The following is a 16,162-nucleotide window of genomic DNA, read 5'->3' on the forward strand; positions in this document are numbered from 1 at the left end:
CACTTGCCTCAAACCGACAAGAGTTCTTTCTCCCACCCTGGACATTATTCCACAGGTATATTAATAAATCAGTCTTGCCTAGTTTCCAACAGCCCTCACATCCTTGGAGGATGACTGCCATAGATGTGGGTGAAACATCAGGAGAGAATGCTTCTGGAAGATGGCCAGGCAGCCCAGAAAATTCACAGCAACCCAAGGTTTTGATTTGTATACATGGGGTCACATAAAAATGTCTTGGGCAAAAGGGGATCACAAGCTGAAAAAGTTTGAGAAGCCCTATCCTGAGGAACTGATAGGAAACTGGCCACAAGCTTTGCTTCCTTCCTCCTTTTTCAAAGCTCTTGGTTTTCCTCTCCTTAGAAAAGGTATGGCCAGTTCTCCATGTCTGTCCCAGGGTATGAATCATTGTAAGAACTGTTACAAAAAAAAAGAAAGCATATTTTACAGAAAAACTTCAGGATCAAGGACACAATTGATAGAAGAGTCCTGCAGGAATGGAACTACACTAGATCTGTTTCCAAATTCGCTAATTTCCACTTCTGTGTAATTTCACCCCTCTCAACTCAATTGGATTTCAGCCCTAGAAAACTGTCGGTATTGCCATTTTCAACACAACTGAACACAGTCGAACATGCAGAGTGGCCAATACAATTGAAGCCACAGCCTTTCAATATTTATTTGTTAATGCGCACCTTTTCTTTGTCGATGAGGTTAATAATCCTCCAAAGATAGACTTTTGAGGTAGTCAGCATGTAAGTATTTGTGATTTTCAAAGCATCCTCCAAACAAGACGGACTATCTTGCTTCAGAATGTACCTTACTAACATCTGGAAAACAGAACTGTGTCTTAGATGTACACTTTTATCAGATGTTATAATAAAACATCACTATTGATACACAATCAACATATAAGGTAGTTACAATCATCAGCAATGCATGGGATTTTTTTTTGTCACTGAAAGGGCAATCTGGTCACTCACCCATATCATCTGCTTGTCATTTAAGAGATTGGTGTCTCGGATGCCATAGCTCCGCAAAAGTGTCTTCATTTCCATCAGCTGGTAGCCTTCCTGCACCAGTTTCACTCTGCAATACAGATCAGTAGTTCAAGCGATACTTTTGGAGTCATGCTGGTTGGGAGATTTGGGACACTTGAGTCCAAGGAGTAGTGTTTCTCAATTTCTGGTCTTCCAACTTCAAATTTTAATACATTTAACTCGAAGTATCAAGAAAAAAAATCCCTTGAGTCACCTGGTACAACTTAGGAACATGTATCTGTCCGCTTACTTGGCATGATCCATGTGAAGGTATTTCTCCACCAGCAGCTTCATCCTGGGGCTCCAAGGAATCACAGCACCATGCATGATGGCAAGCACTCCTTCAAAGATCAGCTACAAAGGAGAAGGAAAGGACGCAGTGCTAGAACGGCTTCCACCATTGTCCCAGACATTTGCCCTCCTGACTGTGAAGGGGATATTTGACGGTTAGAGTCCATCATACTCACATCGATGTCTGACATGCAGCCCAAGACAACAATGGCCTTTGCTTCCCACATCGTGTGAAAGAGAGAGGCTGACCGTTTAGAGTACCGCTGTAGCAGGTCCTAAGCAGTGTTTTCAAAAAGATTATTACAAAGAAATGAATAGAAATATTGCATATATTAAAGTAAAGTCAGAGTCAGACTTGGCCATGTTAATCCATGCTCTTGTTATATCTCGGATAAACTACTGCAGCACACGCTATGTGAAGTTGCCTTTGAAGACTGTTTGGAAACTTCAAATGTTCCAATGGGCAGCAGCCAGGTTGCTCACCAGAGCAGCGTACAGGGAGCATACAACTCCCTGTTATGCCAGCTCCACTAGCTGCCAGTCTGCCACCGAGCACAATTAAAAATACTGGCTTTAGCCTATAAAGCCCTAAAGAATTCTGATCCATCTTACCTGTCCGAACGTATCTCCCCCTATGATTCACCTCAGAGGCTAAGATCGTCAGGGGAGGCCTTGCTCTCGGTCCCACCTCCTTCTCAGGTGAGGTTGGTGGAGACGAGAGACAGGGCCTTCTAAGTGCTGACCCCTTGTCTATGAAACTCCCTCTCCAGCAAGATCAGCCCCCTCCCTCCTGACCTTCCGGAAAAAACGAAAAACGTGGCTTTGGGACCAAGCCTTTGAGCAGTGCAATAAGAGATTACGAAATAATACAATAACAAATGGAACACCCCTAGAGTATGACTTGGATTGTGTGATTTTAACTGATGTTTTCATGATGATGATTTTACTTGTTTTGGATTTTAATCTGTTGTTTATTTATCAATATGTATATGGGTGGCATCGAATTGTTGCCTACGCAAGGCCACTCTGGGTCTCCTTCGGAGTGAGAAGGACGGGGTACAAGTATGGTAAATTAATTAATTAATAATATATTATTGCTTTACTACCCCGCCTCAAGCAGCAAGGGAGACAGGTAATAAAATTGTCATCATCTTGCACTTTTTAGGATAAATGTTGCTGAATTCCAAAAAAACAACAACAATAATCTATATCTATATCTATATCTATATCTATATCTATATCTATATCTGTTGTTGTTCATTCGTTCAGTCGTCTCCGACTCTTCGTGACCTCATGGACCAGCCCACGCCAGAGCTCCCTGTCGGCCGTTACCACCCTCAGCTCTCTCAAGGTCAGTCCAGTCACTTCAAGGATGCCATCCATCCATCTTGCCCTTGGGCGGCCCCTCTTCCTTTTGCCTTCCACTTTCCCCAGCATAATTGTGTTCTCTAGGCTTTCCTGTCTCCTCATGATGTGGCCAAAGTACTTCAACTTTGTCTCTAGTATCTTTCCCTCCAGTGAGCAGTCGGGCTTTATTTCCTGGAGGATGGACTGGTTGGATCTTCTCGCAGTCCAAGGCACTCTCAGAACTTTCCTCCAGCACCACAGTTCAAAAGCATCGATCTTCCTTCGCTCAGCCTTCCCTAAGGTCCAGCTCTCACATCCGTAGGTGACTACAGGGAATACCATGGCTTTGACTAGGCGGATCTTTGTTGCCAGTCTGATGTCTCTACTCTTTACTATTTTATCGAGATTGGACATTGCTCTCCTCCCAAGAAGTAAGCGTCTTCTGATTTCCTGGCCACAGTCTGCATCTGCAGTAATCTTTGCACCTAGAAATACAAAGTCTGTCACGGCCTCCACGGTTTCTCCCTCTATTTCCCAGTTGTCAATCATTCTTGTTGCCATAATCTTGGTTTTTTTGACGTTTAGCTGCAACCCGGCTTTTGCGCTTTCTTCTTTCACCTTGATTAGAAGGTTCCTCAGCTCCTCCTCACTTTTGGCCATCAGAGTGGTGTCATCTGCATATCTGAGGTTGTTAATGTTTCTTCCAGCAATTTTCACCCCAGCTTTGCATTCATCCAGCCCCGCACATCGCATGATGTGTTCTGCATACAAGTTAAAAAGGTTGGGTGAGAGGATGCAGCCTTGCCGTACGCCTTTCCCAATCTTGAACCAGTCTGTTGTTCCGTGGTCAGTTCTGACTGTTGCTACTTGGTCCTTGTACAGATTCCTCAGGAGAGAGACAAGGTGGCTTGGGATGCCCATCCCACTAAGAACTTGCCACAATTTATTATGATCCACACAGTCAAAGGCTTTAGAATAGTCAATGAAGCAGAAGTAGATGTTTTTCTGAAACTCCCTGCTTTTCTCCATTATCCAGCGGATATTGGCAATTTGGTCTCTCGTTCCTCTACCTTTTCTAAACCCAGCCTGAACATCTGGCAACTCTCGCTCCATGTATTGCTGGAGTCTTCCTTGCAGGATCTTGAGCATTACCTTACTGGCATGAGAAATAAGGGCCACTGTACGGAAGTTGGAGCAGTCTTTTGCATTTCCCTTTTTTGGTATGGGGATATAAGTTGATTTTTTCCAGTCTGATGGCCATTCTTGTGTTTTCCATATTTGCTGGCAAATGGCATGCATCACCTTGACAGCATCATCTTTTAAGATTTTAAACAGTTCAGCTGGGATCCCGTCGTCTCCTGCTGCCTTGTTGTTAGCAATGCTTCTTAAGGCCCATTCCACCTCACTCCTCAGGATGTCTGGTTCTAATTCATTCACCACACCGTCAAAACTATCCTCAATATTATTATCCTTCCTATACAGATCTTCTGTATAGTCTCGCCACCTTCTCTTGATCTCTTCAGCTTCTGTTAGGTCCCTGCCATCTTTGTTTCTTATCATACCAATTTTTGTCTGAAATTTACCTCCAATGTTTCTAATTTTCTGGAAGAGGTCTCTTGTCCTTCCTATTCTGTTGTCTTCTTCCACTTCCATGCATTGCTTATTTAAAAATAGTTCCTTATCTCTTCTGGCTAACCTCTGGAATTGCGTATTTAACTGGGCATATCTCCCCTTATCCCTGTTTCCTTTTGCTTTCCTCCTTTCTTGGGCTACTTCCAGTGTCTCAGCAGACAACCATTTTGCCTTCTTGGTTTTCTTTTTCTTTGGAACGTACTTTGTTGCCGCCTCCTGAACAATGTCTCGGACTTCTGTCCATAGTTCTTCTGGGACTCTGTTTACTAAATCTAGTCCTTCAAATCTGTTCTTCACTTCCACTGTATATTCGCTAGGAATGTTAGTGAGATCATATCTAACTGGTCTGTGTATTTTCCCTGATCTCTTTAGTTTTATTCTAAATTGGGCAATAAGAAGTTCGTGATCTGAGCTACAGTCAGCCCCAGGTCTTGTTTTCACCGACTGGATGGATGTCCGCCACCTTTGGCTGCAAAGGATGTAGTCAATCTGATTTCGGTGTTGACCATCTGGCGAGGTCCATGTATAAAGCCGTCTTTTAGGTTGTTGGAAGAGAGTATTCGTTATACACAGCGAGTTTTCCTGGCAAAATTCTATCAGCCTGCGTCCCGCTTCATTTTGTTCTCCCAGACCATGCTTGCCTGTGATCCCAGTTGTCATTTGACTTCCCACCTTGGCATTCCAGTCTCCTGTAATGAAAATAATGTCTCTTTTTGGTGTATTATCCAGTAGGTCCTGCAGATCCTCATAGAACTGATCTACTTCTGCTTCTTCAGCAGCTGTGGTTGGGGCGTATATTTGGATCACTGTAATGTTGAAAGGCTTTCCTTGCACTCGAATTGAGATCATTCTGTCATTTTTTGGGTTGTATCCAAGCACCGCTTTAGCGAATTTCTTATTAATTATGAAGGCTACTCCATTTCTTCGATGTTCCTCTTGTCCGCAGTAGTAGATCTGGTGGTCATCTGATGTGAAGTGGCCCATTCCAGTCCATTTCAGTTCGCTGACCCCCAGAATGTCTATCTTTAGTCTTGACATCTCACCAATAACAACATCCAATTTGCCCTGGCTCATAGATCTTACATTCCAGGTTCCTATGGTGTGTTGATCTTTAGAGCATCGGATTCGTCGTTCACCTCCAGTACCGTCGGCCGCTAGCCTTCCTTTCGGCTTTGAGCTAGCTGCGTCATCACATCTGGGGCTAGTTGAACTTATCCTCTGCTCCTCCCCAGTAGCATTTTGGCCATCTTCCGACCGGGGAGTCCCATCTTCCAATGGCATACCGACATATCTCTGGTTGTACTGGTCCATTTAGTTTTCTTGGCAAGGATACTGGAGTGGTTTGCCATTGCCTTCCCCAGGGATCACGCTTGGTCTGACCTCTCTGCCACAACCGTCCCGTCTTGGGTGTCCCTTCACGGTTTCGCTCATGACATCATTGAGGTGCTCAAGCTCCAGCGCCCCGACAAGGCGGTGATCCTTTGCTGGAGATATCTATATCTATCTATATCTATATCTATATATATAATAAAAGTCAAAACTTGTATGCGGCGGATGTGTGGCGGTGTATGTGCCGGCTTTCTGATTGGCCAGCCTGAAAGTTCCAAGATTCTGACTGGCTGCTGCTGTGGTGCTATTTGCGACCCTATTCCAATGACTGATAAAGACCAAACTTAGCACACAGAGCCCCCATGGATGATGGGACTTCAAGTACCTTCACTCACTTCCTGAAAACAATGCCACTGTCATCCAATGACCAATAAAGACCAAACTTGGCATACAGAAGCGCCATTACCCACTTTCTCTAATAACCTGGGCAGCGCCGGGTCCTCAAGCTAGTCTATATCTATATCTATATCTATATATATAATAAAGAAGAGTGTTTGTTTGTATCGGACAGAGGAAGGGCGGAGGGCGGAAGGGCGGAGGGCGGAAGGGGTATGTGCCAGCATTCTGATTGGCTGCCGCTGTGGTGCTATTTGCATATGGTCTCTGATTGGCCAGCTTCAATAGGAGCCCCTGGTGGAGAAGAGGGTTCATAGCAGAAACGGGGCATGACAGAAGGAAATTTGCATATGGTCTCTGATTGGCCAGCCTCAAATCCAACATTCCGAGATGACAAAGAGAGGAAAGGAAAGGCCGGGGGCTGGGTCAGAACACTCCCAATACAGACCCAAATAGGCACACAGAGCCCCCATCACCCACTCTACATCCTACTGCAGTTTGGAGGACTATGAACCATGGATGATGGGACTTGCAGTACCACCACTCACATTCTGAGACCGCTGTTAACCTTATCCAATGACTGAACAGGACCAAACTTCGCACATAGACCTCTCATGACCCACTTTACGTCCTGGTGTGGTTTGGCCAGGGATGGACCGTGGATTATGGGACTTGCAGTACCATTGCTCAATTCTTCAGACCACTGCAACCCTCATCCAATCTATCTATCTATATCTATATCTATATCTATCTATATATCTATATCTATATATACAGTATAATAAAAGTCAAAGTTTGTATGCGACGGACAGAAGTGCGGCGGACGTAGGGCGGAGGGATATGTGGCAGCGTTCTGATTGGCTGCCGCTGTGGTGCTATTTGCATATGGTCTCTGATTGGCCAGCTTCAATAGGAGCCCCTGGTGGAGAAGAGGGTTCATGGCAGAAACAGGGCATGACAGAAGGAAATTTGCATATGTTCTCTGATTGGCCAGCCTCAAATCCAACATTCCGAGATGACAAAGAGAGGAAAAGAAAGGCCGGGGGCTGGGTCAGAACACTCCCAATACAGACCGAAATAGGCACTCAGAGCCCCCATCACCCACTCTACATCCTACTGCAGTTTGGAGGAGGATGAACCATGGATGATGGGACTTGCAGTACCACCACTCACATTCTGAGACCGCTGTTAACCTTATCCAATGACTGATCAGGACCAAACTTCGCACATAGACCTCTCATGACCCACTTTACGTCCTGGTGTGGTTTGGCCGGGGATGGACCGTGGATTATGGGACTTGCACTACCATTGCTCAATTCTTCAGACCACTTCAACCCTCATCCAATTACCAATAAATATCAAACTTGGCACACTGAGTCTCCATGACGCACTCTACATCCAGGTGCAGTTTGAAGGAGGATGCACCATGGACGATGGGACCTGCAATACCTGCACTCCCTTCCTAAGACCATTACAACTGCCAACGATGATGGATCAGGACCACAATTTACACAGAGACCCAGCATGACCCACTCTACATCCTGGTGCAGTTTGGAAGAATTTGACAATGGATGATGGGACTTGCAGTCACTTCACTCACTTCCTGAGACCACTGAGACCCTCGCCAATGACTAATCAAGACTGCACTTGGCACATGGAGCTTCAATGACCCACTCTACATCCTGGAGCAGTTTGGAGGATGACAGACCATGGATGATGGGACTTCAAGTACCTCCACTCCCCAAGACTGCTGCAAAACTCATCTAATGACCAATCAAGACCAAAGTTGGCACACGGAGCTCCCATGACTCACTCTACATCCTGCTGCAGTTTTGGAGAAGGGTGGACCATGGATGATGGAACTTCCAGTACTTTCACTCACATTCTGAGACCTCTGCAAACCTCATCCAATGACGGATCAAGACCAAACTTGGCACATAGACCTCTCATGACCCACTTTACATCCTGGTGTTGTTTGGAAAAATTTGGAGATGGATGATGGGACTTGCAGTACCTTTGCTCAGTTCCTGAGACCACTGAGACCCTCGCCAATGACTAATCAAGACTAAACTTGGCACATGGAGCTCCAATGACCCACTCTACATCCTGCTACAGTTTGGAGGAGGACAGACGATGGATGATGGGACTTCAAGTACCTCCAATCCCTTCAAAACATTGCTGCAACCCTCTTCTAATGACCGACCAAGACCAAACTTGGCACACAGAGCCCCCATGATCCACTCTACATCCTGCTGCAGTTTGAAAGGGGATGGACTTTGGATGATGGGACTTGCACTACCTTCACTCACTGACACCACTGCCACCCTCATCTAATGACTGATAAAGACCAAACTTGGCACACAGAGCCCCCATGACCCACTCTATATCCTGCTGCTGTTTGTAGGAGGATGGGCCATGGATGATGGGACTTCAAGTACCTTCACTCACTTCCTGAAAATAATGCAGCCGTTATCCAAAGACCAATAAAGACCAAACTTGGCATACAGAACCACCATTACCCACTTTCTCTAATAACCCGGGCAACGCCGGGTCCCCAAGCTAGTCTATATCTATATATATAATAAAGAAGAGTGTTTGTATGCGACGTAGGGCAGAGGTAGGTAGGATGTAGGGCGGACGTGTTTGACAGCTTTCTGATTGGCTGCCGCTGTGGTGCTATTTGCATATGGTCTCTGATTGGCCAGCTTCAATAGGAGCCCCTGGTGGAGAAAAGGGTTCATGGCAGAAACGGGGCATGACAGAAGGAAATTTGCATATGGTCTCTGATTGGCCAGCCTCAAATGCAAGATTCCGAGATGAGAAAGAGAGGAAAGGAAAGGCCGGGGGAGGGGTCAGAACACTCCCAATACATACCGAAATAGGCACACAGAACCCCCATCAACCACTCTACATCCTACTGCAGTTTGGAGGACGATGAACCATGGATGATGGGACTTGCAGTACCACCACTCACATTCTGAGACCGCTGTTAACCTTATCCAATGACTGATCAGGACCAAACTTCGCACATAGACCTCTCATGACCCACTTTACGTCCTGGTGTGGTTTGGCCGGGGATGGACCGTGGATTATGGGACTTGCAGTACCATTGCTCAATTCTTCACAACCACTGCAACCCTCATCCAATTACCAATAAATACCAAACTTGGCACACTGAGTCTCCATGATGCACTCTACATCCAGGTGCAGTTTGAAGGAGGATGCACCATGGACGATGGGACTTGCAATACCTGCACTCCCTTCCTCAGACCATTACAACTGCCAACGATGATGGATCAGGAACACAATTTACACAGAGACCCAGCATGACCCACTCAACATTCTGGTGCAGTTTGGAAGAATTTAACAATGGATGATGGGACTTGCAGTCACTTCACTCACTTCCTGAGACCACTGAGACCCTCGCCAATGACTCATCAAGACTAAACTTGGCACATGGATCTTCAATGACCCACTCTACATCCTGGAGCAGTTTGGAGGACGACAGACCATGGATGATGGGACTTCAAGTACCTCCACTCCCCAAGAATGCTGCAAAACTCATCTAATGACCAATCAAGACCAAAGTTGGCACACAGAGCCCCCATGACCCACTCTACATCCTGCTGCTGTTTGTAGGAGGATGGGCCATGGATGATGGGACTTCAAGTACCTTCACTCACTTCCTGAAAATAATGCTGCCATTATCCAAAGACCAATAAAGACCAAACTTGGCATACAGAACCACCATTACCCACTTTCTCTAATAACCCGGGCAACGCCGGGTCCCCAAGCTAGTATATAATAAAAGTCAAAGTTTGTATGCGACGGACGTAGGGCAAAGGGAGGACGTAGGGCAGAGGAGTTTGTGGCAGCGTTTTGATTGGCCAGCCTGAAAGTTCCAACATTCTGATTGGCTGCCGCAGTGGTGCTATTTGCATATGGTCTCTGATTGGCCAGCTTCAATAGGTGCCCCTGGTGGAGAAAAGAGTTCATGGAAGAAACGGGGACATGAGAAGGAAATTTGCATATGGTCTCGGATTGGCCAGCCTCAATTCCAAGATTCCGAGATGACAAAGAGAGGAAAGGAAAGGGACAGAGGGGGCTGAGTCAGAGAATTACCAATACAGACCACACTTGGCACACAGAGCCTGCAAGACCGACTCGACATCCTACTGCAACCATGGATGATGGGACTTGCAGTACCATCACTCACATTCTGAGACCGCTGTTAACCTCATCCAATGACTGATCAGGACCAAACTTGGAACATAGACCTCTCATGACCCATTTTACGTCTGGTGTGGTTTGGCCGGGGATGGACCATGGATTATGGAACTTGCAGTACCTTTGCTCAATTCTTGAGACCACTGCAACCCTCATCCAATTACCAAAAAAACCCAAACTTGGCATACTGAGTCTCCATGACACACTCTACATCCTGGTGCAGTTTGGAGGAGGATGCACCATGGACGATGGGACTTGCAATACCTGCACTCCCTTCCTAAGACCATCACAACTGCCAACAATGATGGATCAGGACCACAATTTACACAGAGAGCCCACATGACCCACTCTATATCCTGGTACGGATTGGAAGAATTTGACAATGGATGATGGGACTTGCAGTCACTTCACTCACTTACTGAGACCACTGAGACCCTCGCCAATGACTGATCAAGACCAAACTTGGCACACAGAGTCCCCATGACCCACTCTACATCCTGGTGCACTTTCGAGGAGGACAGACCATGGATGATGGGACTTCAAGTACCTCCACTCCCTTCCCAAGACTGCTGCAACCCTTACTAATGTCCGATCAAGACCAAACTTGGCACACAGAGCCACGTTGACCCACTCTACATCCCGATGCTGTTTGGAGGACGGACCATGGATGATGGGACTTCAAGTTCCTTCACTCACTTCCTGAAAACAATGACCAATAAAGACCAAATTTGGCATACAGAACCGCCATTACCCACTTTCTCTAATAACCCGGGCAGCGCCGGGTCCCCAAGCTAGTATATAATAAAAGTCAAAACTTGTATGCGGCGGATGTGTGGCGGTGTATGTGCCGGCTTTCTGATTGGCCAGCCTGAAAGTTCCAAGATTCTGACTGGCTTCTGCTGTGGTGCTATTTGCATATGATCCCTGATTGGCCTGCTTCAACAGGAGCCCCTGGTGGAGAAAAGGGTTCATGACAGAAACAGGGACATGACAGAAGGAAATTTGCATATGGTCTCTGATTGGCCAGCCTCAATTCCAAGATTCCGAGATGACAAAGAGAGGAAAGGAAAGGCCAGGGGCTCTGTCAGAAAATTACCAATACAGACCACACTTTGCAAACAGAGCACACAAGACCCATTCGACATCCTACTGCAGTTTGGAGGAGGATGAACCATGGATGATGGGACTTGCAGTACCATCACTCACATTCTGAGACCGCTGTTAACCTCATCCAATGACTGATCAGGACCAAACTTGGCACATAGACCTCTCATGACCCACTTTACGTCCTGGTGTGTTTTGGCTGGGGATGGACCATGGATTATGGGACTTGCAGTACCTTTGCTCAATTCTTGAGACCACTGCAACCCTCATCCAATTAGCGATAAAGACCAAACTTGGCACACTGAGTCTCCATGATGCACTCTACATCCTGGTGCAGTTTGGAGGAGGATGCACCATGGACGATGGGGCTTGCAATACCTGCACTCCCTTCCTACGACCATTACAACTGCCAACAATGATGGGTCAGGACCACAATTTACACAGAGAGCCTGCATGACCCATTCTACATCCTGGTGCGGTTTGGAATAATTTGTCAATGCATGATGGGACTTGCAGTCACTGCACTCACTTCCTGGGACCACTGAGACCCTCGCCAATCACTGATCAAGACCAAACTTGGCACACAGAGTCTCCATGTCCCACTCTACATCTTGGTGCAGTTTGGAGGAGGACAGACCATGGATGATGGGACTTCAAGTACCTCCACTTCCTTCCCAAGATTGCTGCAACCCTCATCCATAGACCAATCTAGACCAAACTTAGCACACAGAGCCCCCATGACCCACTCTACATCCTCCTGCAGTTTGAAGGAGGATGGACTTTGGATGATGGGACTTGCATTACCTTCACTCACTTACTGAAACCACTACCACCCTCATCCAATGGCTGATAAAGACCAAACTTGGCACACAGAGCCCCCATGACCCACTCTACATCCTCCTGCAGTTTGAAGGAGGATGGACTTTGGATGATGGGACTTGCATTACCTTCACTCACTTACTGAAACCACTACCACCCTCATCCAATGGCTGATAAAGACCAAACTTGGCACACAGAGCCCCCATGACCCACTCTATATCCTGCTGCTGTTTGGAGAAGGGTGGACCATGGATGATGGCACTTCAAGTACCTTCACTCACTTCCTGAAAACAATGCAACCATCATCCAATGACCAATAAAGACCAAACTTGGCATAGAGAACCACCATTACCCACTTTCTCTAATAACCCGGGCAGCGCCGGGTCCCCAAGCTAGTATATAATAAAAGTCAAAACTTGTATGCGGCGGATGTGTGGCGGTGTATGTGCCGGCTTTCTGATTGGCCAGCCTGAAAGTTCCAAGATTCTGACTGGCTGCTGCTGTGGTGCTATTTGCATAAGATCCCTGATTGGCCTGCTTCAACAGGAGCCCCTGGTGGAGAAAAGGGTTCATGACAGAAACAGGGACATGACAGAAGGAAATTTGCATATGGTCTCTGATTGGCCAGCCTCAATTCCAAGATTCCGAGATGACAAAGAGAGGAAAGGAAAGGCCAGGGGCTCTGTCAGAAAATTACCAATACAGACCACACTTTGCAAACAGAGCACACAAGACCCACTCTACATCCTACTGCAGTTTGGAGGAGGATGAACCATGGATGATGGGACTTGCAGTACCATCACTCACATTCTGAGACCGCTATTAACCTCATCCAATGACTGATCAGGACCAAACTTGGCACATAGACCTCTCATGACCCACTTTACGTCCTGGTGTGGTTTGGCTGGGGATGGACCATGGATTATGGGACTTGCAGTACCTTTGCTCAATTCTTGAGACCACTGCAACCCTCATCCAATTAGCGATAAAGACCAAACTTGGCACACTGAGTCTCCATGACGCACTCTACATCCTGGTGCAGGTTGGAGGAGGAGGCACAATGGACTATGGGGCTTGCAATACCTGCACTCCCTTCCTACGACCATTACAACTGCCAACAATGATGGGTCAGGACCACAATTTACACAGAGAGCCTGCATGACCCATTCTACATCCTGGTGCAGTTTGGAATAATTTGTCAATGCATGATGGGACTTGCAGTCACTGCACTCACTTCCTGGGACCACTGAGACCCTCGCCAATCACTGATCAAGACCAAACTTGGCACACAGAGTCTCCATGACCCACTCTACATCTTGGTGCAGTTTGGAGGAGGACAGACCATGGATGATGGGACTTCAAGTACCTCCACTTCCTTCCCAAGATCGCTGCAACCCTCATCCATAGACCAATCTAGACCAAACTTAGCACACGGAGCACCCATGACCCACTCTACATCCTGCTGCAGTTTGAAGGAGGATGGACTTTGGATGATGGGACTTGCATTACCTTCACTCACTTACTGACACCACTACCACCCTCATCCAATGGCTGATAAAGACCAAACTTGGCATACAGAGCCCCCATGACCCACTCTATATCCTGCTGCTGTTTGGAGAAGGGTGGACCATGGATGATAGCACTTCAAGTACCTTCACTCACTTCCTCAAAACAATGCAACCATCATCCAATGACCAATAAAGACCAAACTTGGCATAGAGAACCACCATTACCCACTTTCTCTAATAACCCGGGCAGCGCCGGGTCCCCAAGCTAGTATATAATAAAAGTCAAAACTTGTATGCGGCGGATGTGTGGCGGTGTATGTGCCGGCTTTCTGATTGGCCAGCCTGAAAGTTCCAAGATTCTGACTGGCTGCTGCTGTGGTGCTATTTGCATATGATCCCTGATTGGCCTGCTTCAACGGGAGCCCCTGGTGGAGAAAAGGGTTCATGACAGAAACAGGGACATGACAGAAGGAAATTTGCATATGGTCTCTGATTGGCCAGCCTCAATTCCAAGATTCCGAGATGACAAAGAGAGGAAAGGAAAGGCCAGGGGCTCTGTCAGAAAATTACCAATACAGACCACACTTGGCAAACAGAGCACACAAGACCCACTCGACATCCTACTGCAGTTTGGAGGAGGATGAACCATGGATGATGGGACTTGCAGTACCATCACTCACATTCTGAGACTGCTGTTAACCTCATCCAATGACTGATCAGGACCAAACTTGGCACATAGACCTCTCATGACCCACTTTACGTCCTGGTGTGGTTTGGCTGAGGATGGACCATGGATTATGGGACTTGCAGTACCTGTGCTCAATTCTTGAGACCACTGCAACCCTCATCCAATTACCGATAAAGACCAAACTTGGCACACTGAGTCTCCATGACCCACTCTACATCCTGGTGCAGTTTGGAGGAGGATGCACCATGGACTATGAGGCTTGCAATACCTGCACTCCCTTCCTACGACCATTACAACTGCCAACAATGATGGGTCAGAACCACAATTTACACAGAGAGCCTGCATGACCCATTCTACATCCTGGTGCGGTTTGGAAGAATTTGTCAACGGATGATGGGACTTGCAGTCACTGCACTCACTTCCTGAGACCAGTGAGACCCTCACCAATGACTGATCAAGACCAAACTTGGCACACAGAGCCCCCATGACCCACTCTATATCCTGCTGCTGTTTGGAGAAGGGTGGACCATGGACCTTCACTCACTTCCTGAAAACAATGCAGCCATTATCCAATGACCAATAAAGACCAAACTTGGCATACAGAACCGCCATTACCCACTTTCTCTAATAACCCGGGCAGCGCCGGGTCCACAAGCTAGTATATAATAAAAGTCAAAGTTTTTATGCGACGGACAGAGGAGGGAAGTGCGGAGGGCGGAAGTGTATGTGCCAGCATTCTGATTGGCCAGCCTGAAAGTTCCAACATTCTGATTGGCTGCCGCTGTGGTGCTATTTCCATATGGTCTCTGATTGGCCAGCTTCAATAGGAACCCCTGGTGGAGAAGAGGGTTCATGGCAGAAACGGGGCATGACAGAAGGAAATTTGCATATGGGCTCTGATTGGCCAGCCTCAAATCCAACATTCCGAGAAGAAAGAGAGGATAGGAAAGGCCGGGGGCTGGGTCAGAACACTACCAATACAGAACAGACTTGGTACACAGAGCCCCCATCACCCACTCTACATCCTACTGCAGTTTGGAGGAGTATGAACCATGGATGATGGGACTTGCAGTACCATCACTCACATTCTGAGACCGCTGTTAACCTCATCCCATGACTGATCAGGACCAAACTTGGCACATAGACCTCTCATGACCCACTTTACCTTCTGGTGCGGTTTGGTCGGGGATGGACCATGGATTATGGTACTTGCAGTACCATTGCTCAATTCTTCAGACCACTGCAACCCTCATCCAATTACCGATAAAGACCAAACTTGGCACACAGAGCCCCCATGACCCACTCTGCATCCTGCTGCAGTTTGAAGGAGAATCGACTTTGGATGATGGGACTTACAGTACCATCACTCACATTCTGAGACCACTGTTAACCTCATTCAATGTCTGATCAGGACCAAACTTGCCACATAGACCTCTCATGACCTACTTTACGTCCTGGTGTGTGTTTGGCTGGGGATAGACCATGGATTATGGGACTTGCAGTACTTTTGCGCAATTCCTGAGACCACTGCAACGCTCATCCAATTACCGATAAAGACCAAACTTGGCACACTGAGTCTCCTGACGCACTCTACATCCAGGTGCAGTTTGAAGGAGGGTGCACCATGGATGATGGGACTTGCAATACCTGCACTCCCTTCCTAAGACCATACACAGAGACCCAGCATGACCCACTCTACATCCTGGTGCGGTTTGGAAGAATTTGACAATGGATGATGGGACTTGCAGTCACTTCACTCACTTCCTGAGACCACTGAGACCCTC

General features: G+C 47.0%; 1 protein-coding gene across 3 annotated transcripts in view; it reads right to left on the reverse strand.

Moving 5' to 3' along the window:
• Positions 1-16,162, reverse strand: part of KNTC1 (kinetochore associated 1) — a 165,157-nt gene that overhangs the window by 64,991 nt on the left and 84,004 nt on the right. For all 3 annotated transcript variants that reach the window (XM_067473103.1, XM_060786016.2, XM_067473104.1), the window contains 4 exons: positions 1,505-1,603; positions 1,288-1,391; positions 981-1,086; positions 693-827 (listed from right to left, as the gene is read on the reverse strand). In XM_067473103.1, the coding sequence (XP_067329204.1) occupies positions 693-827; positions 981-1,086; positions 1,288-1,391; positions 1,505-1,603 (444 nt within the window). The remainder of the gene's footprint in view (positions 1-692; positions 828-980; positions 1,087-1,287; positions 1,392-1,504; positions 1,604-16,162) is intronic.

Source organism: Anolis sagrei, chromosome X (genome assembly GCF_037176765.1).
Source record: "Anolis sagrei isolate rAnoSag1 chromosome X, rAnoSag1.mat, whole genome shotgun sequence".
Taxonomy (NCBI): Eukaryota; Metazoa; Chordata; class Lepidosauria; order Squamata; family Dactyloidae; genus Anolis; species Anolis sagrei.